Here is a 27,556-nt window from a genome sequence, read left to right as displayed (position 1 = left end):
CTGTAAGGGGATGGGTGAATGTAGTCGCAGAGCTGATATAAGTACATGCCTTGCAAGAACCACATGGCCTTGTCCCTCTTCTCATAGTCATCTGTCTAGGAACTCTACTACCCTCTCTATTAAACAAATCCTTAAGGTTCTTGTTCCGCCTGAACCCAAATGATGGTGTAGCCCCTGCAATAGTAGACAACTTCTCATCTGAAGTAAGTATTTTCCAGTTATTTCTAATAATATCACAGACGCCATGTATATTGCTACTATAGGTGAGCATGAACCTGGGGCATCTATTTGATGAATTACCAATGGTGGAAAAACTCCTATCAGCCTACCACCTGAACTAAACCATGGTCGCAATTTACTTTGCCTATAAACCTTCTGTCTGGCTAGAGTCTGCCCCACTTGCATTTCATTATAACCCCTATCCACAAAATTATCTTGTATCTCCTGTATTTCTGTCTCAAAATCTTGCTCTTCAGTACATAACCTGGAAATCCTATCCAATTGACCCTTAATAATATTATTGAAGGTGAATTGAGGATGCATGCTGTCTCGTGCCAGCAAGCTATTTTTCCAACATTGCTTTCTGAAAAGTGTCGTATTAAAGCCCCTTGCATCTTGTATTAATCTCATGTCTAGAAAATCTATCTCTGTAGTTGAGTGCTTCATAGATAATTTCAAGAACGTGGTAGATGTCCCCATGTAGTTGACGAAGTCAATCAACTCTGCCTCACCCCCCCCCCAGAACAAAAAAATATCATCCACGAATCGCATGTAAAGATGTATCTTATCCTTCCACATATTCTGTTCCCCTAGTACATAATGCTTTTCCCAGAATTTGGGTTCAGGCGGAACAAGAACCTAGAACTTATAATTTTGTAATGAATACAAACTGTAGATCTATGAATGTGATATACCTAGCCACATCAGTTCTGCAGTAGTTATTACATAGGCAAAACCAACTGCATGCTAAAAACTAGGATTCTGAATCATTTATCAGCTATTAGGCTCAGAAATGAACATAATGCACTTTTACAGACACATTCTAGCTGCTTCAGGACATGCATTTAAATTTCAGGTTATTAGCCTCATACCTCAAGGAAACAGATACTGTTAACAGAACAGAATGCGAAGAGGCTAAATGGATTATAGAATTGACAGCACACAAACAGCCTGGTCTCAATGAAGTCATTCCTATTAAGCCAGCCTTAAAGAAAAGGCGGGTTCAATACTGAGCACTAATTGGTTAATTATAGTTTAAAATGCTTTTTGTTTGTATCTTCATTTGTCTGAAGAAGGATAGTCACCCAAAAGCGTTTACAATACAGTGTTTGGATTCTATTTTGTTTTTTACCTGCCATCGTATTTATCTGAAGAATAAATTATTTCCATATTATTTGGTAACTAACTGATTTTTTCTCTTTGGATTTGTGTTGTAAACAAGGTAGGAAAAGTATCAGGGCTTATCTCCACTGGGACAAATCTTATAGAATAGCATGAAAGGGAAGTTTCAAGACCAGCAAAATACTGAGGTTCATTACAATAATATAGCTAAATAAAATAAAACGATGACCAAGAAGTTAAAACAATGAAGCACAGATCGGTGCTGGCAAGACAAGTCGGAGTTTAATAAGCACAAAGCACAAATACATAAACGTCACACAGTACGTTTTCGTTTATCCTACTTCATCAGATGTGGGCTGATACAATGCAAGAATTTTAATATTTTAATTTAAACTATTTTAAATAATTTTAACAGTTGGTGATGTGTATTTATTTATTTATTTATGTATATGTTGATTGACTATGTGTATAGACATTTAGTAATTATGATTGGTTAACTAGGACATAGCTTATAGTATAAAAGGTTCTTGCATTGTATCAGCCCACATCTGATGAAGTAGGATAAACGAAAACGTACCTTGTGACGTTTATGTATTTGTGTTTTGTGCTTATTAAACTCCGACTTGTCTTGCCAGCACCGATCCATGCTTCATTGTTTTACCTTCTTGGTCATTGTTTTATTTTATTTAGTCATGGTTTGGTGACCTGGTGAACATTGGTTTTATTTCTAATATTATAGCTAAGCTGTAAGACCTTAGATGAGATGACTGCAAGCCATACTCCATCAGTATAAAGTCCGAAAACATCTTACTGCCATGCCCTTGGTCCAGTTTCCTTTTAAAAATAGCTGTTTTCAGCTGGCCTCACCTCCCAGGGTAATGAATTTTATTTATGAACTACTCTAAAATAAAAAAAAACATCTGTCTAATTTCATGTTCATATTTTCTAAATCTAGTAAAAGTTGATTTTTAGTTGCCCAAAGTACATTCCATTTCTTGGTTTTTGAAAACACTTTTGTACCAAATTAAATCACCTCTTAATATTAAGAACATACATTTGCTTTCAATATTTTAATCTGTTTTCATAATCCCTATTTAAATCCCCAATGTTTCTGGTAAAATATGTTTGTAGTCTCTCCATCTTTTTAATATCTGCTTTTGAATACATAAAAAAAATCCAGCAGCACACCCAACATTTACCATACAAAGGAAATATTAACATGAATTCAGTGAATAAGAATAGTCCCATCAATGAACCTTTAGTGTCCTCTCTCTTAATTTCAAAGTCCTTGGAATTAACCGTCTGTACACTAACCCTAACAGTTCTGTCACTCAGCCATTTGTCAATCCAGTGTACCACATAATAATCTAATCACAATCCTTTCAATACTTCCAAAGAGCCACCATGTGTTTATGGACCTTTCATTCTCAGACCTTTCTCACTGACCACTTTTCTTGAGGACATTTTCCACTAGACATCTAGTTTAGTTTCCTTTTCTGCTTTCAGATACATCACAAAGTCAGCTCCCTATTGAAATGTCGGCATTCAAAATGCCTTGTGCCAACATGTCGAAAAAAAAGACTGAAAACTCAGGAAAAGAGCAAATCTCACTCTTCTCCTTTTAAACTTCTTTTTTTGCACCCCCCCCCGACTTATATACAGAAATTCTGAGATTAGAATAACTTGGAGAAAAGGAAATATCCAGAGAAATGGCCATCTCAGACTAGGTATGTGTAAGTCTGTTTTTCGACTATTTAGTCTCCATGTTTCGGAACCTACTGTGATAAATACCAACATTTCAAATGGTGACCCAAAAAGTCTAATGACAGACATTTCACTTAACAGCTGTGGGTCTTACGTGAGCTTTTACAAAGTGCAAGACTTGTGATTTCTCCATGGGGAAGGGGTTGCACTTATTTAGAGTTAGGCTTTATTTTTAGATAGATTTCAGGGTTTTACTTTTATCACTTTTGCAACAGTAGCTACAGCCATCACAGCTGTTATGTGGTTTTAGATTTATTTCTTTTTATAACATTTCTTAATTTAGTAAGTGAACTGCTCTGTGGACTATTTTCAGCATTGACCCAGGCTATATATGGTATAGTTCAAATACAACAGACATAACAGTATTCATTTACATTATCATTGGGCATATTACTACTTCCACATAAAAAAGTAAAAAGGTGCATAGCTCTAGCAGTCCCACCTAGAACCAAATATAATGGAAAAATAGAATTAAACTACCCCTGTAGTCCAGCACTATAAATAAGGACTATAACCAGTCCCATAACAAATCTATCCACATTTAAGACTTAATCAGAATGATCATCAGGAAACTAAAATGAACATCCAAAATCCCAAAGCTCAGCATGAACTGAAACTAATATTAGAAGCCAAAGTTACTTCAGATCATGGCCCTGTGGTACAGAGGGATAGTTTCTTGCTAGGCTATTATACATGCATAGATGACTACCAGGCTAACTGCCTTAATGGACCATTTTAAGCTAGCCAATAACCCAAGATCAGAATGAAATTCTATACCATGAGTCTATGAGGTGAAGTCCTTCATCATTATGCCAACCCACGCTCTAGTCTGTGATCCTCTTAAGAAGCCTAGCCTTGCATTTTATTGGTAGATTTTAGCCCTTATATCTTGCTTATAAATAAGCCAGAGGTTGGCTGAATAAGGATATGTTGGAACATTTAATTGTTGTTCCTATCCATGAGGGATGTCAGTGCTGAACTAGTGGGTCCCATCCATTCATCCATGTTATGTCTGAATAGAGTAAGAGAAGTACTTTGCTTTATGTGTAGTGGATGATGGTTCCATAGAAGAGGTATTTTGTGTGATACATAGCTATATGTACAATATGCTGTAATTCTGTTGCAAAAGAGGTTAAGTTCCCTTGAGTGGATGTTCACTCTATCATTGGACTTGAGAATATGTAATAGGTCTGACAGAATAGGGTCTGTTGAGGCACTGTATGCAAGGCAGAGGTTGCCTGTTAGTATGGTCTGCATAGTTTTTGGGGTTTAGACCCTTGAATTTTTTTTTTTTTAGTGAGAAAGCATTGTGGTCACTCCAGTAGTGACAGGTGCTTGGACAGTTACATACCAAATGGGGCATTATATTCACTGATCGTGCTGAGGAAAACTGAGTACAGTGGAATAATTACATCCCTGGACTTGGATACCATAGCTTTAGATATAAGTTGTGCAATGAAAAAGACTTTCTTATGATAGCAGGTCTGTGTTGATCAAAGGACAGCTCATTTTCTTCTTAAGCCCCCATATCCCTGACTGCAGGATCAACTTTCAGGAGTGTGCTGTCAGTGTGAGGGTTAAAAGGGAAGTCTTGCTTGATGAAAGATATGATTATACATTTGTTGGCATTTAGTTTTAGTTCATGGTTTTTACACATTCTACTTGTTTGGGAAAGGCCCAAGAGGACACCAAAATCCTCCAGAAGGGAGTTTATGATGGCATCAAGATCACAATCATCTGCAAACTTGGTCAACCATAAACCTTTAACATAACATTTGCTTTGACCTCTGAGAAGTAAATGCCAGAGAGTAATAATGCAAGGACTGAACCATGAGGCACACTGTTAGTGACAGATCTGTTGGAGGAGACAGGGCCAGCCACCCTAGTTTCCTGTGTTGTATTGCTGATCCAGTTTTCTATCCAATGATTTACATTGGGGATTTATATTTAGAGATTTTCTTTGATACCAGAGTGTGTTTTGGTGTTAAATGCATTCATGTGGCCTACATATACATTTTGTAACCTTCTTGAAGAATTTATCTAGGTTAAGTAGACAGGATCTGTCCTTGATGAATCTGAAGTGGCTTGGGCCAAGAGTTTTGTAGGTTTCTTATGCCCTTGTGTATTAATTTCATAATCTTTTCTTTAGTTTTACAGATGAGGCTGTTCATACTTCTGGGTATATAATTACCCAGATCCATTGATGCCAAACATTTGCATAATGACAGTACTGCTGCTGTCTTCAATTCATCCGGCACACAGTCTGTTTGAAGGCTGATATTGAATAACCTCTGTAGGGGGTCTAAGAAGTCATGTTTCAGGCTGACTAGTAGGCCACGTGGTATGTTATCCTGACTTGCTCTTGGGAGGCCCATATGACCCGTATTCAACTGGTGGCATGGGCACTGGAGGGTCTACACAAGGAGAGATGGCCATGCACAACCAAAATCAGGACTCCCATCCTGGTGGAGGAAGGTAGCCTAGGCTTGTTGCAATATATTACAGCATCAAGAGCCTTACAGACACCATGCTGCAATTGGGTATACTGCTTAGTGAGAGGTTGCAAATACTTAAAAATGCATATGCATCTACTGATGTGAAAAATACAGGGCGTTCACAAAGGTTGCTGTGGGAAGGTAGTGAATGCTGGGTTACAATCCCCTGGTAGCAGTATAATGCTGCACCGGTATACTTGATCTCCAAATCCTGCTGCAGGCATTGGCTTGAAATGGGAGGAGTCTAAGGTAGGCCCTAAAGATCCGGTGAATGAGGAAAGGAGATGGTGGCAGCTGATAATCTGCTGTGGGAATGGGGGAAAGGAAAAATAAAGATAACTGCACATCCTCCTCTAGTTACACTAGAACACTGAGAAATAATGCCTTGTAGTGTGCAGAACTAATCCAAAATGGCATTACCCACTCTGACTGTTAAGCCATAGCTAATGTACTTGCAGACAGATATAGTGTACATTTTACTTTCTAAACAGTTGTTCAAATTCTACAAATCCCAGACGCCCTCTCACCCAACTAACATCACCAAGGAGCATGTCTCTAAAGTTAAAAATGCCCCCTCCATGTGCCCATACAATTTATCTGGATGCCTAATTAATAGCATCAGACATGTCCCAACTCACCCCTGCTGCATTTCCTTAACTTTTACAGTAATCTAATCACAGGAGTTGCCCCTGAGGTATGGCAAAAGCTGTAGGTGTGCTGCTGTACAATGGGTCTGTACAACAGACTTGGAAAATTACTGGCCTATCAGCCTAAGTAACCTAATTTGTAAGGCCATGGACCATGTTATGTCTGTGTTCTTAAACTACAATATTAGAAAAATGCCATACAACTGCATGCACAATAGTTTGGTTTTATCAAGAATGTCATGTCTACTCAATTTGTTAAATTTATTTGAGAAATTTACAGGAAGAGTGGACAGTGGCCACTCAGTCTACACTATATATTTGTATCTAGACAATGTTTTCAACATTGCAGTCCATGCTGGCATAGTAAACAAGCTAAAAAAACTAAAGTTAGACCTTTACATTGTATAAGACTGCAAACTGGTTGAAATTACACAGTTAAGGTCAGTTACTTTGAAAGGGCTACAGAGACGGTGGATAGTGGCTACTTGGTCCTCAGAGCATCTCTGGGTCTGGCCAAGGCATTCAACATTGTACCTCATGCTGTCACTGTAAACAAGCTAAAAAAAAAACAAAGTAGACCCTTGTGTGATGAGAGAGATTATAAACTACCTGAATTTATGCAATTAAGGTATCCAGTGCCACTTCACAAAATTTAAAAAAAGTAGCCAATGGACTGCCACAGGCTACTATTCTGACCTCCATAACACAAGTCCTGATCTGTGGGTCATCAAAATCTCCAATGACTGCAATCTGGCTGTCACTGTCCATCACCCCTTTGATACAACAGCACTTTATCAGTAACTAGAAAAACAGTAGTGTACAAGGAAAGGGCTCGGACTTAATGCAAAGAAATGCTGCATTTCACCTTTGAGAAATACCAGTCACCTGCAACTTATAGCATATCTAGTATCTTGCTTAACAAAGTTAGAGATCATGGGTCGAAAATTCCTTCAACTCTGACAACCCCAGTAGTTAAGAAATCCCCCTATCTAACAGAACTAGTTTAAGATTTCTCTTCTAGAACAAATAATGTTTCATCCCTCTTTACTGTATCCTAATTATTCAGTATAGTGCTCCTTTTCGGTGTGTGTGTGTGTGTGTGTGTGTGTGTGTGTGTGTGTGTGTGTGTGTATTTGGAGAGAGACATAATTTGGCTAGAAAGGTGCCAAATGTTTTTGATGAAAGTGAATATTGATCTAAAAACCCTTCACTACCAAGGCAGATTAGAAGCCCTATGCTTATTGTCAGTCTCTAATAGACTCCTGCATGAAGACCTATGCTTTTTGTTTTTTATTTGCTTTGTCAGTAGGTTTGTAAGTTTGGTATTGCCTATAAAAGGCTCTAAGGGAGGAGATAAAGTTTCAGCTCATATTTAGAAGCTTAGGGGAGACAGGTGCAGACCATCCTTTTGCAAAGCAATATGGTTTGTTAATCATCTCCTCAGATGTTGATAAATAATGAATCCCCCTGGAAAGACACCATAATGTAAGCTAAGTCAGTCATCTTTTGTTCATACTGTGGCATCATCACTGATGAAGGTAGAATGCTTCTCACTGCAAGGTACATACCAGCCTGAGACACACTTTCAGAGAGGTCAGTAATGTTTCTCTTCATATAGTCCAGAGAAGTATTTCTTAGGTCAGTCATACTGGTGCCTGTGGTCTAGTGACCTGAGTGTGTACATAACTTGAAGGATCCTAGCTCCAGATAAGCAACTAACCGTTATCTTCTCCTGATTCAGTTGGTGACTGGGGCATCTGTGTGTTATACAATAGAGTCCCCTATGGCAAGCGTCCTGGGTGATGTTTGCTTGCCTTGTGGGCTTTGCTCATGAGTCTTCACTGGGTGTGGACATATGTTTGGTGTTGCTTTTGGTAAATGTTTTAGTAATTGCTGTGGATAAGCATTGCCATTAACAGGCTTAGGAGGTCTTTGAGGTTTGGGAAGATTGCATTTTAGTACCTCATCATAAGTTGGTCTGTGTGTGTTGTGGATGTGGTGTGTGTTTTTTGACAACCTTGTTTGTATGCAAGATTTTGCCTCCTTTGCATGCTGTTAGTTTCTTTAAGCATTAAATGGTTACCTGCAAACAAGAGACAATTGCTACATTGTCTCAGGATGCCCATTTCTACCAAGCTGTCTGTGGAGACATTTAGAAATTGCGTTCATGTTGTCCTTCATATGTTGCCAGACATATTTTGCATAATACTAAATAACTTCATTAAGTCTCATTTCTGCTGTGTCAGAACAGGTGTCTGATATATCCTAGAGTGTTATGTTTAGCTGACTTGCAAGTTGTTATTGACCCAGTTCCATTGAGCTTAAGACAAGCATTTTTGTTTCTTTTATGTTTTTAGGAATCGACTTCATCCAAGTATTACTTTTGTGCCTGCATTTGGTTTTACATCTCTGCCTAGCATTCTACATGTGTGCTGCATTCAGCCAATCTAGGTCACTCACTAATTACATATTTGTCCTAAACATTAAAGTTAAGGGAATATAATTGTTATAAACCAGCCATTAGAGCAGAATTGCCCATCTTTGCTAGTTCTTCTATGAATAATTTTATCTACAAGAAATTGTATGCAATATGTACTGCTGAACAAATTACATTGTGTACTTCATCTAGGTGCCTAGCAAAACTGTACCAGTGTATTTCAAGTACCCAGATCCATTGTCAGACTCCAGTGACCACAGCAGAGGGTATGATAATGACCGAAGTCCATAAAGCATCATAGACCTATTTTGTGAATGAGACGACACCTAATACCTGAACTTATTTGACTGGCATGGTGTATTAGAACTGATTACCCTGGGGATCACATGCTTACAGCTTAGAGGCCTTTTTTCTCCAAAGGCACCAAACCCGAGTCAGTACTAGAGACTTTCTATAATTCTTTTCCATTAAAATAAATGTATGACTAAAATGTTTCTCACTGAAATTGTTTGTTTCTTACATTGACTTTTTTATATTCACTTAATTCCTTCTACCTACTGCTCAGCATTTTGGGACTCCTATGCTGTTTTACAGGGTTTCAAAATTCATTGTGATCTAGGCAATAACCATAAGTCTTTTTTTTGTGCCTGTGATACCCAGAGATGGGCAAATATGAACACAGGAAGAGGTGCCTCAATACATAACCTCAGTCCAGGTATGGGATTGCATTCCTTCCCCCTGTGCAGTAGAGCAGGTAGTTGGACAAACAGGGGGGAAAGGACTGAAACATTCTAATCTGCTCTACTAGATTTTATGATGTGCTTGTGTGAGATGAAAAGTTGACTAAGAAAAGCAGAATGAAAGCAACACTTTTAGAGATTAAATTCAAAAGCAAAAACATTGAGTATATGTTTAATATATGCTGATAAATAAATACAAGCACTCTGCAACTTTACAAGCTATTTTTATTTAGCAAGTAAACAAGTTATTTTTATTTATCAAGTGCATGAATCGTTTCAATGCTCTACTTAAAAGAACACTGTCCTAAAACTGCTTTTTTATCATGTCATAATAATATGCACTACTAATGCATCTAAATGCTCTAAGAGCTTTTTATTATATTTTAATTTCCTATTTCTCAGAATGTCAGAGATGGGACCTACCATACTGACAAAATAATTTTTTAGTTTTCTTCTCATTACAAAATAGGATTTGGGACCCAGTGATGTGATAAGCCTAGACAGCATAAATTGAGTTTTTTCCACCATCCATTTTGTGACGTCAACAGTGATGAAAGTTAGACTTTTTCGATAATCTGTGAAAGCAGTCACTGATGCTTTCTGAGTAAATTACTCTGGCCTGTGTTTAAATTTGTGGACACATTTCTTGGTCAATCATTTTCTTCTTCATAAAAGATGTAAAGGGTAGAAGTTTGTGCTCAAAGCTGCAGTGTGTTAAAAATAAAATCCAGACCTTCTCTCTCACTTGCTGCATATTTAAAACATTTTGTCAGCTTTTGCCATTCATGGATACTGATCAAAAGCTGTCACTTTAAAGAGCTAGTAAAAACGATTACATCTACTTATAAGTTTGAAGTCGTATTTAATTTTGAAATCAGATGGATAAAAGCAATATTTCACTTGCCAAAAATGAGAGTATTTACTTATTTGTTCGTTTGGTAGTATAAACTCATCCCTTTTCTAATGATCTTTCCAACCACTAACTGACTGGATAAGAGTTTCACTTTAGCTGTTATAATACTTTGCTAGCCTTAGGCAAGACCGTTATGGGATGTAAAATTGAATGCAGTGATGACCAATGGAAACTACAGAATATTTGTTGTTTAGCCTTGGTCATGCAGGCTATGATAAATTCCTTTCTGAAACAATGTAATACTTCCAACAGAAAACAGTGGAACCTTCATGATCTGTGACAGAAAATCCAGTGGAAATGAAAAATAAATAAATAAAAAGTACTTAAAGGTTTCTGTGCAGATTCCAAGTGATATTCCATGGAGAATGTAAATTCTGGGATAATGTTACAGCTTGAAGGGTGGGGGGTTTACTTTAAAGAGCTGCAAAAGAGTTGTTGGCAGTGAGGTATTCTGGGTTACTTTTTTTATCTTGACCATTTATTTTCCAAACTAGAAATTTATCATAACGATCACCACGTCCATCAACTTGCAGTATTTCCATTGAGTCATCATGATTAATGATATTGAATGCTGGTACTGTAAAGTTTATATGCGCAATTGCTGTATAGATCCAACCCAAATGTTACATTTCACAGTTATCTTAACAAGTATGATGCCAGTAAAAGACAGTGTTTATTTCATTTCACATGACATATTTTAATTATCTTCTGTTTGTTCTGTATGTTTTTCATCGTTCACTATATAAATCAAGTAATACTGCAGTTGTACAACTGTTTTCTCAGGTAATTTTATAAGTGACTGTTATGCTGAAGTTTAACTGTAGTACTGTGCAGTTATGGTGGTTTTGTTGTAGGGAAAGAAGTAGCAGTGGCTAGTTTCCAAACTGTAGGGAATGTATGTAAATGTGGTTAGCTACTAATATTTTCAAGGATGTTGTTTTGAATCTTTATGCAGAAGACCGATTTGATACCAAGTGGTAAACTTATTTTCTGTTTATCATTTTAAAGTGCATTGTTGATTAGCAAGGATCATGGAGATGGGCAGAGCAGGTTAGTTGAGGTTATTCGATTGTGGCATATATTTGTTGGTGAGAATATACATTGCTTAATTATCAGGGGTGCAACTTTTTATTGGTCTGAGATTATTGTATTGTTAGTGTGAATGCCTTTCATCTTTTCTGGTAAAGCCAAGCGTAATAACTCACTGCTGATGTCATAGCTGATGTCATATCCTCCAATCTCTCATTGTCCTTGTTTCCTTCCTTGATACCTACTCAAACACTGTGCAAACTGTCTTACAGCATAATGTCTTTGGATACGTGCCCAGTACCCAAACATTAGGTTAGCTACTTCCTGATGTAGTGGCATTTTTATTCTCTGTTTTCTTGACTCTACCTGTAGACATGCCATTTTATGGCCTTTGCGGTCACCCCTTTTTCACTGAGGCTTACTTAATCTTTCCATAACAGTGATAAACCCGAAGATCTTAGCTTGTCTTATTCACTTGCATATTGTGTCCTTAGGTTGTCATTCTCCAGGTGCAGCGCCATCTAGTTTATTTATTTGACATTTGGTAAACTGGAAAGTCCACTGGATCAGAGACCCATTTTCAGTAGAGGCCCGGGGAGAAAAGCTCCAAGAATGATTACAAGAAATGGTATCACATTATATGAGCAAGTATATACAGAGTATAAAAGGAACATCAGTTACAATTACAAAGAAATAGTACAGTATAGCATCATGTCAGATAGTATTTACAGAGTATAAAGGTAGTTATAATATAGATATGAGAAGCATTTAAAAGGCTTGAATTAACAACATTTTTTTTTACGGCTACTTATTAGTAAATACATTAAACTATAAAGCTGCTAGAGCAGTCCAGAATATCCAGTAGAAGATAAAATCTGGAGCTAAAAGGAAAACTAAAACATATGGGCAATAGCATACGTGGATGGCAACTAAGGGACACTACTTGGTAGTGACTAGTGACACTAAGCTATCTATGCTGGTTTAGGCCAGTAGTTGCAGGAACAAATTTGATTATTGAGGTAATGGGACTTTAGTGTAGTTTTGAATGCCTTTAAGGAGTCTATTTGAGTAATGGAAGAGGGCAGTGCATTCTAAGCTTTGGCAATGATGAGGGAATAAAGGCTTTGTCCTGTGCGTTTGTTGGGCTTTAGACATGCTTAGGAGCTGTTTACTTGAAGACGTAAGATTTTATGTTGGGGTGTATGTTTGTAGGATGGTTTGAAGAGAGGGGCAAAAGTTAAGGTTATATAGTAGTTTGTGGGTGAGTGTTAGTTGGGAGTAGTGTAGATAGTTCCAGAAGTTGAGACAGTTTAAGCTTTTTAAGGCTTGGCAATGATGGGCCTGAGTTGGAATGTTGGAGGCAAATTTTGCTATTTTATAGTAGCGTGACTGTAATTTGTTCTTGAGCATTGTGTGTAGGTTAGTGAAAATGGGACTTCCATAAAGCAGGGTAGGAGGAGAAGATTGTTGGCCAATTTTAACTTGGTGGCCATGTCCATAAAAATGTTATGCCTGCAGAACTTACCATGTTTAAAATGGGTTTTCTTGATTGTATTATGAATATGATTTTCAAAGGAGAGTTTGTCATCAATTGTGATGCCCAGAAGTTTTGATGATTTTACTAGTTCAATTTCGGTATTGTTCTGTGAGAAAAGTTTGAAGTCCTGAGTTAGAGGTTTGGATGAAAATATTAAGAGTTTTTATTTTTTGGGGTTTAGTAGAAGCTGAGCAACATTTAGCCAGGATTCAATAGAAGTAAAGGCTTCTTGTGTTGGTTGTTGAAGATCCGGCAGGCTGTTGGCTGAAGTGATTATCATAGAATCGTCTGCGTATTGGATGAGAGTACTAAGAGGGGAAGCTTTATGGAGGTTATTGAAGAAAATGTTAAATAGTAATGGCCCAAGAATGGACCCCTGGGGAACTCCGGTCTTTTTTTTGAGATATTCAGATTGCTTGTTTTGCCATTTGACAGATTGTTTCCTGTCAAAAAAAAATAGTTGGAAAACTAAGCCAGTGCATGTGGGGAGCAGTTTAAGGACTTAAGTTGTAATAGTAGTTTATGATGTGATACTGTATCGAAAGCCTTAGATAGATCCAGTAAGATAACTGAGGTTAGTAGACCAGCGTCTAAGGCTTTGTTAACAGTATTGGTGAATGAAAGTAAGGCAGTGGTAGTGCTGTGTGCAGGGCAGAAGCCATGTTGAGTGGGGGCAAGTAAGTTATTGTTGGTGAGATATTTTAACAGTTGAGTATGTGTACATTTTTCCAGAATTTTAGATAGAGGAGAGAGTATAGAGATGGGCCAGTAATTAGAGCCATCACTAGTGTTACCACCTTTATGTAGCAGAGTTATAATGGAGTTTTTCCAGAGTTGTGGAATGTATGATTCGAAGATGGATTGATTGGTGAGAATGCTGACAGGGTATGCTATAGCATCTGCAGCAAGTTTTAGGTATTATGCTGGAAGTCTATCAGCAGATGGGGGAGCACGGCTTTAGTTTATTTAGCAGTTTATGCAATAGAGAGGTGGGCACAAGTTGTATAGTTAAAGTAGAGGTGGGTGGGCTACTATCTGGGTTATTTATAGGAGGCAGTATATGTTTGACTTGAGAGCAGAGATTTGTGTTGCTTTCTAAATTATTAGAGGTAAAGTTTGTTTGAATAGAGAAATTGTTGACAAGTTTTTGAATGGTTTCAATGAAGTGGGTGTTGAAGGCTTGGGCAATTTCTATGTGTCTTTCTCAGGAGATGATGTAGGATTTTGGTGGATTCCAGGACTGAGGAGTGAGGAAATAGATTTCCAGAATTTTTGGGGGTTGTTGTTTTGGGAGTCTAGTTGAGTGGAATAATTTATTTTGTCAGTAATAACTAGCTTTTTAGCACTGTTATGGTGTTTGTATTTTATTTCATTTTGTGGGGTTCTATATTTTTCGCCATTCATTCCTGGCTCTGTCCCTAGTAATGAGACTCTGTTTAGTATGTTTTGTTAGACTTTTAGTTCACATAGGGGTGAGACTGTTGACAGTACTAACACTATTTGGGACAGGCTAAGGCAAAGCTGCTACCTTTTAAACAACATGTCCAGTTTCTGTAGGTACTTTTTACAGGCTTGTTCCTACTACATCTGCCACTTATCCAAGCCACAGCTATCTTCAGTGATAGTGATCCAGTCTGTCATGATCCTATGTGAGAGATGGTTAAAATTTTGCTGTAGAACAAATTGATGTAGCTTAAGAAGTACATGGGACACATTACTAGCTACTTTAAATTAGTGATTCCTTCCTAATATAATTATTAATATATAGAATTTTATATATATTTTTAAATTATTAGTATTGTAAAATAAAGTAAATGTTGCTGCTTTACTATGGCTGCTGCCTCTTTTAAATCAAGAGCCCAAGTTAAGTTCACCTTGTTTGTCACAATACGTGGCCTCATCCAAACAATATTAATGTAAAATATGTTATTTATTGAGAATATGCATGCTGAAGCATTAGCATTGCATTCTGAAAGTCACAAAGTTGCAATTGTGTTCTGAAAACATTTCATGTGGGGGTTAGAGATTGTAAAAATATGCCCAAAGGTGAACAAATTATAAAGTGTCATACCCTAGGGTGAGTCAGTTTTAGCCATGTATAAACATTTGTCACCTTCATACCCTTTGGGACCTATATTGTATTACCCCCCCCCCCCCCCCAGCTACCTGGCCAACTCTTCACGCATATACACTCTAGCTGTTATAATACTTTTGCTAGTCTTAGCAAGACTGTTTCATGATGTAAAGTTGAATGCAGTTACCACCAATGAAAACTACAGAATATTTGTGTTTTTTTTTAAATAGGAACAAGTTCTGCCAGAAATAAGGTGATCGCAAATAAAAAAAAAATGTATTTGTGATCACCTAATATAACCAGAAACTTTGCTTTTATGTATGTAGCCCCCCCCCCCCCCGACATGTGGGAAATCCACCCCTGGAAATTAAATACAGTAAATCCATAGTTGCACAGCCATGGAGAAAGAGGATAACTTCTGAAAGTACATTACAGTCGAACTGTTGCAGTTTAACTGTAATATAGCTCAACAACTGTAACCACTGATGAAATTTACCAAAAATTATGGCATGCTATATAAGTGCGTGCTGCGTCCAAATCTACTGCAGCCTTATATACAAGGAACACAATCAGTATAGGATTATGTCAGTTAAACTTCCTGAATGCTAGTAGATGGTAAGTTTGATGATCAAAGTTTAAAACTGCTGAAAATTTTACAGTTATGAAATGAACTGCTTTAAGCTCAGATATCACCTTAGGATAGTGCAGTCTACAATTTGCATTATTTATTTATTCATTATAATGAAATCAGATACATATTTTTAATAATTTTGTGATCAAGTTAATATTAATAACTTTTCTTGGTTATTCTACATTTTTTAAACAGGAACAAGTTCTGCCAGAAAAGCAACAGACTCCTGTGCATAGTATATATAGTGAGAGGTAAGTCTATTTAGTTTTTATACAATGGTGTGTGTGTGTGTGTGTGTGTGTGTGTGTGTGTGTGTGTGTGTGTGTGTGTGTGTGTGTGAAAGAGAGAGAGAGAGATAAATAGGCAGAAAGATAGAAAAAAGTTAAGGGACTACTTAAGAAGCATTTCTTCTCTGGTAGTTCTCCTGTATCTGGAAATATTTACTATAGTAAGAATTCTCCAAAAAGTATAGATATTTTTACACGGGAACTGCTTGTACTGTCATTGGTAGTTACTAAAGTGGAAATTTTTTCTTGCTGTCCATTGAAATTCAGTTTATCTTGCATCAAAACTCTGTACTTTTTTGAGGTTTATAATGCTAGGTATTGCAACTAGCTGTGATGTGTTGCTGTAGGAATGCAAGCCGATTATAAAGTGTTATGTGTGTATATATTTATAGATATAGATTGTGTGTGTGTGTGTGTGTGTGTATATATATATATATATATATATATATATATCTATAGGTGTGTGTGCGTGTGTGTGCACAGGCTTTATTGCATTCATTGATTTTGGTACACTGAAACTGACAGGCTAAAAAAGTATTTGTGAAGCCAGGAGCATTGCCAATTTAAATGAAACATTTACGTGTGTAATGTATTATCTTTTTTCTTTTTCTTCCCTCTTGTTCATTTGCAGTCAGTGTTATTTTTCTGGCTAAAGGAATGTGTAACATTTTTTTTTCTGAATATCAAAGATCAAGGAATGTCTTTGAAGCATGCTGTATCTCCTGAGTTAATATCTGCTATCGTGAATATAACAGACAATAAGAATGAAAGACCAGCAACTTTTCTTTTTTTTTTTTTTTTTTTGAGATGTAAGTACAGATATACTGAATAGCTTGCATAGCAGTGAGACACTAGGGTGAATTCAGTATTCAATGGAAACTGAATTGGATGTATATTTGTAAACCTTACAGCCGCTGTGATGATTAAAAGAACTTTACTGGCTACTTGTTCAGTGATGTCATGGACACTGGGGGAAAATATGTTGCATACTTGTAATGATGCTAGATGCTGATGTCTTGTTTTTGTGTAACCATCTGTGAGTACTCATTAGTAATTTATGCAGGGTCAGTATTTCTGTAGTAAGCTCTAGCCAGGGAATTTGGATATCTGGAACTTAAGTTTTTCTTTATGCATCCTGTCTATTTTAATGCCTTTTATTTTAATTCTCTGTTTGTGTAAGCCTAAGTATATTTTACTCCATATTTGCACTATTTTCATCACTTGTCTCCCAGTAGACTGCTTAATAGCAGTAAAAGAAATGTTAACTGGAATATTTCATATTTTGCTCAATTTAGCAGCAGGAAACAGCTTTTCCATGATGGTGGAAGTACTACCAGGCCAAGAAGAAGGCTGTGGAGAATTGAAGAATTCTGCCAGCCTTCCTTGAGAGGTGGGTGGGCAGGTGTGTGTGTGTGTGTGTGTGTGTGTGTGTGTGTGTGTGTGAGAGAGAGAGAGAGAAAAAGACAGTTGCTGTGAATAAAGCGGCACTGGAAGACATTAGTTTGCAGAAAGAGGAGTGAGATGGGCTTGGGAGTATTGGGCCAAAGAATCATCTCTATAAGTGGCCTGCTTGCATTCCAGCCTAGGTGCGGAGGTTGGAAGCTCGTATCTTTTGTACACTTTCTTGCTGTTGCTTCACTCTAGGCCGACAGTGGAAGAATTCAAACTCCTTCAGTGCCAGCCACCTTGACATAAGTAAGTGACATCCTGCCACCTGGGTTTCACATTTGTTGTAGGTGTATATTTGTGCCATGGCATTTAAAGGCAGTGGTACCAGACCACTGTCATAACTACATTGATCACTTTAGGGGAACAAAAGTTTACCTTTTTCATTCAGTAAACTACAAAATAAAATTAAAAAAATAATAATACTTTCCAGCACAATTTGTTTGAATAGTGGTACTGTTAGGGAAAGGGTTTTCAGTAACAAAATTAGTAGAGTTAGGGTTAACACGCATGAAAGATGGATTAGGAGGGGCTCACCCCTGTACCAGCTTAAGAGCATTAACCCTAATCATGCTGCAGCGCCTAACCCTACACATTTCTGTACCAAAAACCCTTTACCTAACAATACAAATGCGCAGGACACTGAAGCACCTCACATTTAGCAACCTAATCAAAATACACTAAATCTATCACTTAAACTAGCCCTTATGTAACCCCTGCATGGAAACACCTGCTTATCCCCTAACACACACATACACACACACACACACACACACACACACACACACACACACCACTACTACATATAGCACTTTTTCTAACCTGTAACCCGCAAACCTTTGTCTACCTCCATTGCCAAAGCTGCAGGTAATAAAAAAGTATCAGTGTTAGAAAAAGCCCTACTTCCTTTTGAGTGTGAGCTGTGTGTGCATGAAAGCAACACTAAGTGTTCTTACCTTTGAAAATTCCATCGATTGACAATTCTTTTAACCACAGACAACAGTAAACTTTGTCAGTTAAAACCATGTTTAACAGTTTGTATTCTTCAGTGTAGAAAAAAAAGTCGAAGATGATTTCATTGCTTAGTTTACAGAAGCATTTCAGTGTCATGCGCGAAATAAAATCAAACCAGAAGTAGACAAATATCAGACAACAACTGAATGTGCCAAAAACACAAAAGAAAGAATACAAGGAGAAGGATCACATGAGAAAGGAAGAAAAGTGAAAAACCCATAAATATAGTGGCAAGTACATAGATCCCTGGGAACAACCTCACATTGACCAAGATTTGACACCGGAGTGGTTAAGAGACGTGAATTGAAACCAAAAGATGAATGGCTAATAATGGCAGCCTAGGATGGTGGTCTTGTGTGCATAGTGTACAGAATCCATTGAAAAATTAGAAGAACCAGATAAGCGCAGGTTCTGAGGAAGAGTTGCAGATCTTGTTGTTGGGTGTGATACACTCTTGGCAGAGGGCCTATATACTGAAAGGCACAATAATATGGCAAGACTGTTCCATTGAGGATTGTGCAAACACCACAGAACAAAAGTAGCTGATAAGCATCAGAAATATGAACCACAAAGCATTATAGAGAATATATATCACATGGGATTACCCATTACCAACTGTTTAAAAAATAGATGTGAGAAAAACAGGTATAGTAATCCATGAAAAAAAGACAGAAGTAACATTTATCAATGAAATTTCTACACCCATGATTACAATGTCTTATGTGCAGAGACAGACAGTCATAAAACATTGAGATTTACAGGGAGAAATGAGAGCAATGTTGAAGAAAGACAGCAAGACAGTTCCAATAGTAGTAGGACCACCAGGTCTAGTAAAAAAAAAAAATTACAGTTCTATTTAGATATGCTACCAATACATGTAATGCCATATGAATTACAAAAGGAGTCAGTTGAACACATTGTGGATAATGAAGAACACGAGGAGCAACCACACACACACACTCACACTTATGAAAAGTGTTTTTGTGTGTGTGCATGTGCTGGCATTTCATTATGCAAAAATTGAATCCCACAAAAGAAGCCCTTCAGTATGTTGATTAAAAATCCTGTTTGTTACTGAACAATTCTCCTAAATTAAGAACAGTCTGTTCCTATTTTATAAGGATATACGGACAATCCATTTTGTTTTAACTGTTTATCACACTTTTAGCTATCCTGTAAACCTGAAACTTGCCTGTAGAAGGTATATCTTTTTCATTATGTACTGTATTTGTATTCTTACGAAAGTTTATATCTCGGAGATATTTAGATATTCTAGATTTAAACATCCTAGGTATTTTGCCCAAATAAAATAATGCACATGGATAAGTATCCAAATGTATTAACCTTTCAAATGTACATGTAATTTTGTAACATATGTAAAACATTCTGAAGGTATTCATCAAAGAAAACAATAGTTATTTTTAAATTATGGTTACAAAAATAATTTCCCCATTTTGAGCTGCTTGCTAAAGATTTTTCTATACCTATACATATTAATGCAGTTTGGATCTTTTCCTTAAAAAAATTCCTTTTGTATTAACTAAAATGTTGTCTAAGGGGTTTTCCCCTTTCTAAAAAATAAACTTGCATCTCTCCAGTAGCATGCCCCCACTTCCTTGTCACTTTGTAAATATGTGTTAGTGTTTCTGAATAAGCTGTTTTGTCTTGTTTGTTTTACTTCAAAGCATTATCAAAACAGCCATCCATGCTCAAAATTTTGGAGTTTACCTTGTAACATAAATATGCTTTCTTTTGACAAGACTGAAAAACCTCAGCACAATCTGTGATATTTCTCTGATATCAACATGTAAAAATATGAGTTGGTTCTTAATTATTTTCTGCACAACAGTTTTCTTTGTCAATGAGAAATTGTGATTTGGGTATGTTATGCTTAATGTTTTGTGGGCAACAACATTTAGCCCGTAAAAGTGGATTTTTCCTAAAAGGTTTTGTTTATAAAAGTTCTGATGATTTTATCACCTACCACTTTAGTTACTGTTACATCAAAACAGAATTGGGGGATACATGGTAATTAACTGTAAACTTTATCCCCATTTAATTCTCATTCCGATATTGAACAAATTTTGTTAAATTTGTTACAAGTGATTTCCAAGTGAACCAAGAATCATCCAAATGACACTGACATTTATCCATGTCATACATATGGAGACTGTGGCTGGAAACCTGAATCAGAATATCTTCTAAATAAAGGGGGGAGGAGAAGAGCGTATGATAGTGGTGGCTGGTGACCTCAAATCGAAGGGGGGCTGCAGGACACAGCTGAATGGGTGGGGTCAATGGGAAGGGGTGTGGTAAACTAGATAGGGGCAGAGCTATGCTCAAAACCACAAAACTGGGACTTTAAATATGCTGCCCTGAGTGCCAAACCATCATTATGAGAGTCCAATCAAAATGAAATGAAGTGGAGAAGAAAAAAAAAATATTTCAATGCATTGTCTGTCTACATTACAGCTTATTTAATATCTAGATGGAAACAAAAAGGTTGTGAGGCATGAAAAAATAAATTACTTTTTTAACTCATTACAGCCGAGTGACATCTACAGGCATTTCTGCAGTTACCTCCTACTGCTCCTCTAGGCGTCAAATATTGCCTGTTCATATTTGCATTAATAATTCCAAAACCATGATACACACAAGGTATCGAAATATTTTATATTGAAGCATATATGAATGCAAACACAATTGTATTGATATATGACCTCTGTCAATAAGTATTTGTTAGAACTTTAAGGTGATAACGTAAATTTTTAAAGAGTGAAGCCACACCCACTCAGAGTTAAAGGTACACACTCAAAAATAGCTCTACTGGAGGGAATGAGTTAAATACATTACTGGAATGCCAGTTGAAATAAAGAATAAAAAAAACAAGCAGCACTCAAATCAAACCACTTCTCCTTGCACTGCAGATCGAATTATAATTTATATTCAGCTTTATAAAAGTGCCAAGTAACATGCTGTAAGTAGCAATCTCTGTGATACCGATTACCCTCACTAAAAATGTTTGTTATCCAAAAAATACCTGCTGCAGTGCTGCCTGACAGCAGCTACTTGTTTCATAGGGAAAACATGATCAAAGTAAAAAATGAATAGCAAACAAGAAACAAGCTCAAGATAAATTGCTTAAAGGATTACTGCACTGGTTATGGACCACACAAGATATATTGGCATTCTGCTTAGTTTACAGGTAAAGCCTGCAAAGATGACTGCAAGTCTCTAGCAAATGTAATGAGACTCTGAAAATGCTGTAATCCTGTCCTTTGTTACAAATACTGTCATATGCATTTCGCTATGTAAATATTCTCGGCATGGCAACAACAAAAAAGGCTTTCATTGTTGATAATTCTTTAACAGTATGCCTATTAAAGCTTACTTGCATCTTACAATCTCAGACACGCTTACCTGATGGTCATTAGAGCATTGCTACTTAAACACAGAGCAACATGCACTGCAGCAACATGCATTTTCTGAATAATAAGAATAATAAATCAAGAGTATAAAAATATGATAGAAAACCAAAACATTCTGGAAAGTCAAGGATAGATGAAAAACCACTGTAGTACTTGTGTCTGCCTTGGATGGGGGGGATACTTTATGAATTTACACTGCATAACTGCTCTTTGCATTGCTTGGGCACATCCAGAGTCACTACATGGGGGAGTGGGGTACAACAAGTATGGCACAATGTGAAATGTCTCTGGCTGACAGTGATGGCCTTGACATATTTGTCATGCTTCTCAACCTCAGAGCAAGAAATCTGGAAAAAGACATAAACAGAAGTGGGACAAAGGCCCAAAAAAATAAGGACAATTTTTAAATATTGCTCTTCTAAACCTAAAAAGATAATAGTAGGTCTTGCATTAGTATGAATTGTCTGAAGGGTATGAAATCTGAAACTCAAATGTCTGTCATTATTTTCTACCTTCAATCTTTAACGATTTGCCACAAATTTGCCAGAAAACACAATTTTATGGAAAACTGACCAAAAATGTGATGCAAAAATGTAAAATAGCCACACAATGCTAGAAACCTGTCAAAAAAGGCACACTTTTTTAATATTAGTACTGTTAAGTTGGGCAGATGACAAAATAAGATAATCTACATGCATTTCTAAAATAAAAGTAATCTGCAACTCTGATCATTACAGTTATTAATTGTAAACCCTCCACGTTTCTTCCAAAATTGCCATTTTGTGGAGGAATTATTAGTGGGACCGCAACATTTTGAGCCAAAATCGGGGACAGTGGAAAGGTTTGGATATACCTAATTCTATAAAGCGATTTATTTGCACATACCTCTCAACCTCTTTATGCAGGAAGTCTGGACAAGGCCAAATATATTGGGCGAACAAACAGTAATAAAAGTTGCTCTTGTATAAACTTAAAACAGTTGATAGAATAATAGGTCTTGCTTTAGCATGCATTTTTCAAAAGGGTATGAAGTCTGACACTCAATGTCTGTCATTTTTAAGTGACTTTAATCCTAAATGATTTGCCAGAAAACACAAATGTTATGAGGAACAAACCAAAAATAAGAAGCAAAAATCTATCCATTCTGTGAAAGTCTGGACAGTTGAGAGCTATAGTTCAGCCAAGAGAATTGTGCTGCAGTAATCCTACACAAAGGACTTAGCTCCCTAGGTGTGGACAATAAGTACCCCCCCCCCAAAAAAAAAAAAAAACAAAGATCTAAGAGAAGTGATTGCTTCAATATGGCTTCATCTCTTTCAGTAGCATTCAGACTCGGTGAAAATATTCAGTAACAAAAAAGTTTGTCCTTGTAGACAATTGATTTAACTGTTTCCTAATCTAACAACATCCAACCAAGAATTGGTACCTCAGCTGATCAGATAATCAACAAACACCTTCCTGATTTGTATTAAATTATGTTCCTTCTATAATACAGTACAGTTGTTAGAGGGCATTTTAAATTTATTGTTTTGAACATTTTTCCAGTGAACAATGAAACAAAATGCATGCACCAATAATGACAAAACTGCCTAATTCAGAAAATTTCCATCATAAAAGTCTACTCAAACTTCTGCAATCCACCCGTATCAGTAAATATGCAAAATCTCTGCAGAAGTAAGTCATCTAAATAATTCCACATTAAAGAGATCTGTAACTAATGAAGAGGTATATTAATATATTTATATAATTATAACACTCTACATCAATTATTTCAGAATTTTACACTGTACAGAAAAGTTTCACTATAATTTTTTAATACAATTTTTTAATATCTTTTTAGTGTATTACATGCATTGCAATATGTAATTTAATAATATTTTACTAGTATTACTCTATATGAAACATGGCTTTTTAAGATTAGCATAATTAATTGATTTTTGGCGCCAAACTGGGTATATAATGTTTGTACTACTGTTAAGTTATTGGTTCTGATGAAATCTGTATACTAGCAGATGAAAGCGCTCAACCTCAGATTTTTTCTTGTGTAATAAAGTGCATTTTGTGGATCTACTTGCTTCGAGTGAATTGGAGGACACTATTACTGCATATTTTACACACGTTGTGGTTCACCGTTTATTTTCCTTTACTAATGAAGAGGTTGCTGCTAGCAAACAACTTTATATTTTATTGTTTCATCTACAAATCAAGTGCCTGTTGCCCTTGAGGAATAAATTGCCCATGTTACATTAAAGAAATGATAAGTTAGTAATACTGCAATAAGGAATGGATGGCAAACTGATAACATGTTCGTAGTTACTAGGTATCTCCTCCAAAGAGGACATTCTCAGAACTGCAGCATCTACCCTCTTTAAAAGTACAACACAGTACAGTATCAGCAATGCATCTACATACCATGGGAGTAGCACCCACAGCCTTCTGCATCAAAAGCAAGTACACTACCTGTTGTGCTGTTAACAATGCAAGTAGACTCAGCATAACCATCACTAAACTTCTCTTCAAGCTCTCAGCTCCTCGTAAAATCCACTCAACACTCAACTGTGTCTCTCAACTTTGCAGCACAAGAAATCTGGAAAAAGCCAAAATTTATTGGGGGGGAGAGGAAGACAAAATCCCAAACAACAGACACACATTTTAAGCATTATTTGTATAATCTTGGAAAGTTGCTAGAATAAAATGTTATGTTACCACCATACATTTCACTGTCAAGTCTTGAACCCAGGACCCTATGCACTACAGTAAGAGCAACATACCACTATGCCATATAAGCTGGTTCTTGAAAGAATGAAGACTGAAACTTAAATGGCTAACATTTCGTGAATTCAGTTCTCACCATAGCTGTCAACCTCTTAGCACAAAACACCTAGGCAAAGCCAGTAATTGCAGAATGCAGCCCCGAAAATAGGGACAATTTTCAAATATTGATCTTATAAACTTAGAAAATTGCTAGAATAAAAGGTTTTGTGTAGTGTTACCATGTATTTTCTGAAAAATCTGAAGTCTGAAATTCAAATGCCTGTCATCAGATTTAGAGCAAACATATGAGGCAAAAATCTGCAGTGGTGGTGCATAGGGAATTCAGGCTCTTGCTACCTGTATCCAAGGTACAGGGTTTAAGCCTGAATAACTCTAGCCACCAGGAATATTGGATTGGGGCATTTTACATGCATACGCACACACACATGCATACGTGCACGCATGCACACACATGCACGCACACACACACACACACACACACACTTAGCTTGGTTCAGTTCCCTATCAGGCAGACTGAGAGTGATTACTGTTACCTGTATATATTCCCTACCAGTGCGAATGCTTGCTTCCGAGCCACCCTGTCCGAGAGTGGTTCCGATATATTCCTTGCAGAGCATCTGTCTGAGGTCATGCAGAGCTTCTGAATTACAGCATCAGTCCGAGGTCAAACAAAAAGTCCGAGTCTGGGGCTGCCATTACTCCCCTGCAGCAGCAGTCAGTCCGAGAGTGTGTGCATGCTGGAAGCCAATCAGAGTGCATCAAATACAAGCCGGGAGTGCTGGGAGCCAATCATTTGCTATGTAGACCGCAAACATTGCAGTCCATTCTCCTTGCACTCCTCATAGACTTCTGGGGCATCTACACTGATTGCCTTCTTTTTGTAATTCAGACAGGTTAGATGGCAGTCTGGATAGGAAAAGCACATAGGAAAGCACACATGCACAGGACTTGCAGCTAGTTTAATGTTCTTTTCATGTTACACCTGGGGAGGCTGCAGTCCTGCTGTCCAATAGCACGAGCCACCACTGGCATATGATGTACTAACAGTGGTAAGCACCAGCAATATTTCATAGGTTCATAGGTAGGTACTAGGCTATTGGCTCTAGGGCCTATACAAGCCTAGACAAAAATGTACCCTGGATTTCGCCACCCAAGAAAATTATTTTCCTGTGCCCCTCTCAAGCAGAACCACAGAAGTGATCCCCGGGGTGAATTTCCTATTACCCATCCAATCATCAAGATTTTTCTTGAAGAGTGCTAATGAGGAGCTCTGTTTGACATAGATAGATAGTCTGTTCCAGAGTATGGGAAGTCTCTGGGACAGGAATCTATCCCTCCAGCATGTTCTGTTTATTGTGGTGACAAGGTTTAGGTCCCTAGAGTGTGTAGCTTGGAGGGATTGGGATTTCTTTAAGTGAAGCATGTCCAACAGCTCTGGGTTTGACGTAGCTTTGTATATTTGGCAGAAATCACCTCTGAGTAGGCGATATGCGACAGAGTAAAGCTGGAGTTTTTTAAGATGGTCTGCGTAAGGCATCTGTTTGAGGCCAGTAATCCCCTCTGTGAGGTATTTTTGTGGCCTTTCCAGTTGTTGCAGATGTCTTGTGAGGTACATACCGAAAGGGGCGTTGTACTCTATAATGGGTCTAATGAGTGATGAGTAGAAGGGAACAATGACCTCTTTTTTCCTGGATGAGAAACCTTTTGTGATGAGGTGTGCCATGTAGAAAGATTTCCTGACCACTTTGGCGATGTGATTATCAAAGGAGAGACTACTGTCCACCTGTGTCCCAAGGTCTCTTATTACACTTTCGGTGTTAAGTAGACTACCGCCTATGTGGTAGTTCATGGGTACAGAATTTTTACCAAAGGGGATGACAGTGCACTTTTTGGCATTGAGCTTGAGACCATGTCTTTGACACCAGGCATCTGTCTCAGTGAGGCCCTTTTGTAGGATGTCCACATCGTTAGGAGTTTCAATTATGGCTCCTAGTTTGCAGTCATCTGCGAATTTAGTTAGCCAAAGACCTTCTGTGTTAGCCTGTACTTCAGAGAAGTAGATACCAAACAGGAGAGGACCCAGGACTGAACCCTGTGGTACTCCACTTGTCACTGGTCTGAAGTCTGATTTGGAGTCTGCTACTTTCACAGTGTGAGTTCTTTCAGCAAGCCAGTTGGCAACCCATCTTGTGACACAGGGATTTATACCTAGCTTAGTGAGTGTATCTATAATTACAGAGTGGGGGATGGTGTCGAACGCCTTTATGAGTTCCATGATGATACGTTCCATGGCCTTGCAGAAGAGGCTCGTCAGGCTAATGGGGCAATGTATAAATTGCCTCATGTACACAGACAACCCTTTCCTCCTACCACCCAACACTACAACCTGTGAGAGATGCACTTATCTAGCGAAACTGGAGGTAAAGCTATCTCCAACCAAGACTGAACTTGACATTCAAGAGAAGAAGGTAAACACTTGCACCACACCACACTTATCACATAGTCTCACTAAATCTACACCACCAAAATCCACAGATAGAAACACAAAAATATTTGCGGAGGCTCTCAGTAATAATCTGACCAAGCAGCAGAGACCTCCAAAGCAGAAACTCAAGCAATTTCCACCCCCCAACACAACCCAAATGGCACACAGCCAACAGACTCAGTGTGCCACTCAACCACAGCCAATAAGGCAAAACAATGTATCCAACACACTAGTCATAGGTGACTCTATAGTCAGGCATACTGATGTCCCACTCACCAGGCTAAACAAAGAGAAGGTTACTGTCAGCTGCCTGTCGGGTGCCAAGATCTGCCACATAACCCACATACCCAGGTCACTTCACAACAAGTACAAATATGACTCTGTCATTGTCCATGTTGGTGTGAGTGACCTGAGATGTACCTCCTTGGACTACATGAAGAGAGACATGGAAGAGCTCTTCGATCTTGTATCCCAGGCAGGTATGACCCTAGCCCTGAGTAGCATTCTGCCATC

General features: G+C 37.6%; 1 protein-coding gene across 9 annotated transcripts in view; it reads left to right on the top strand.

The window, feature by feature from the left end:
- The window catches only part of WNK2 (WNK lysine deficient protein kinase 2), a 2,812,908-nt gene that overhangs the window by 1,759,297 nt on the left and 1,026,055 nt on the right, over window positions 1–27,556 (top strand). For all 9 annotated transcript variants that reach the window (XM_044078134.1, XM_044078133.1, XM_044078139.1 and 6 more), the window contains one exon: window positions 15,804–15,859. In XM_044078134.1, coding sequence (XP_043934069.1) covers window positions 15,804–15,859 — 56 coding nt within the window. The remainder of the gene's footprint in view (window positions 1–15,803; window positions 15,860–27,556) is intronic.

The sequence above is a fragment of the Protopterus annectens genome, chromosome 7.part0 (genome assembly GCF_019279795.1).
Source record: "Protopterus annectens isolate FY-2018-M chromosome 7.part0, PAN1.0, whole genome shotgun sequence".
NCBI classification, from domain to species: Eukaryota; Metazoa; Chordata; order Ceratodontiformes; family Protopteridae; genus Protopterus; species Protopterus annectens.
Note: the sequence above shows the minus strand (reverse complement) of the source record. Positions and strands in the feature narration are given on the sequence as shown.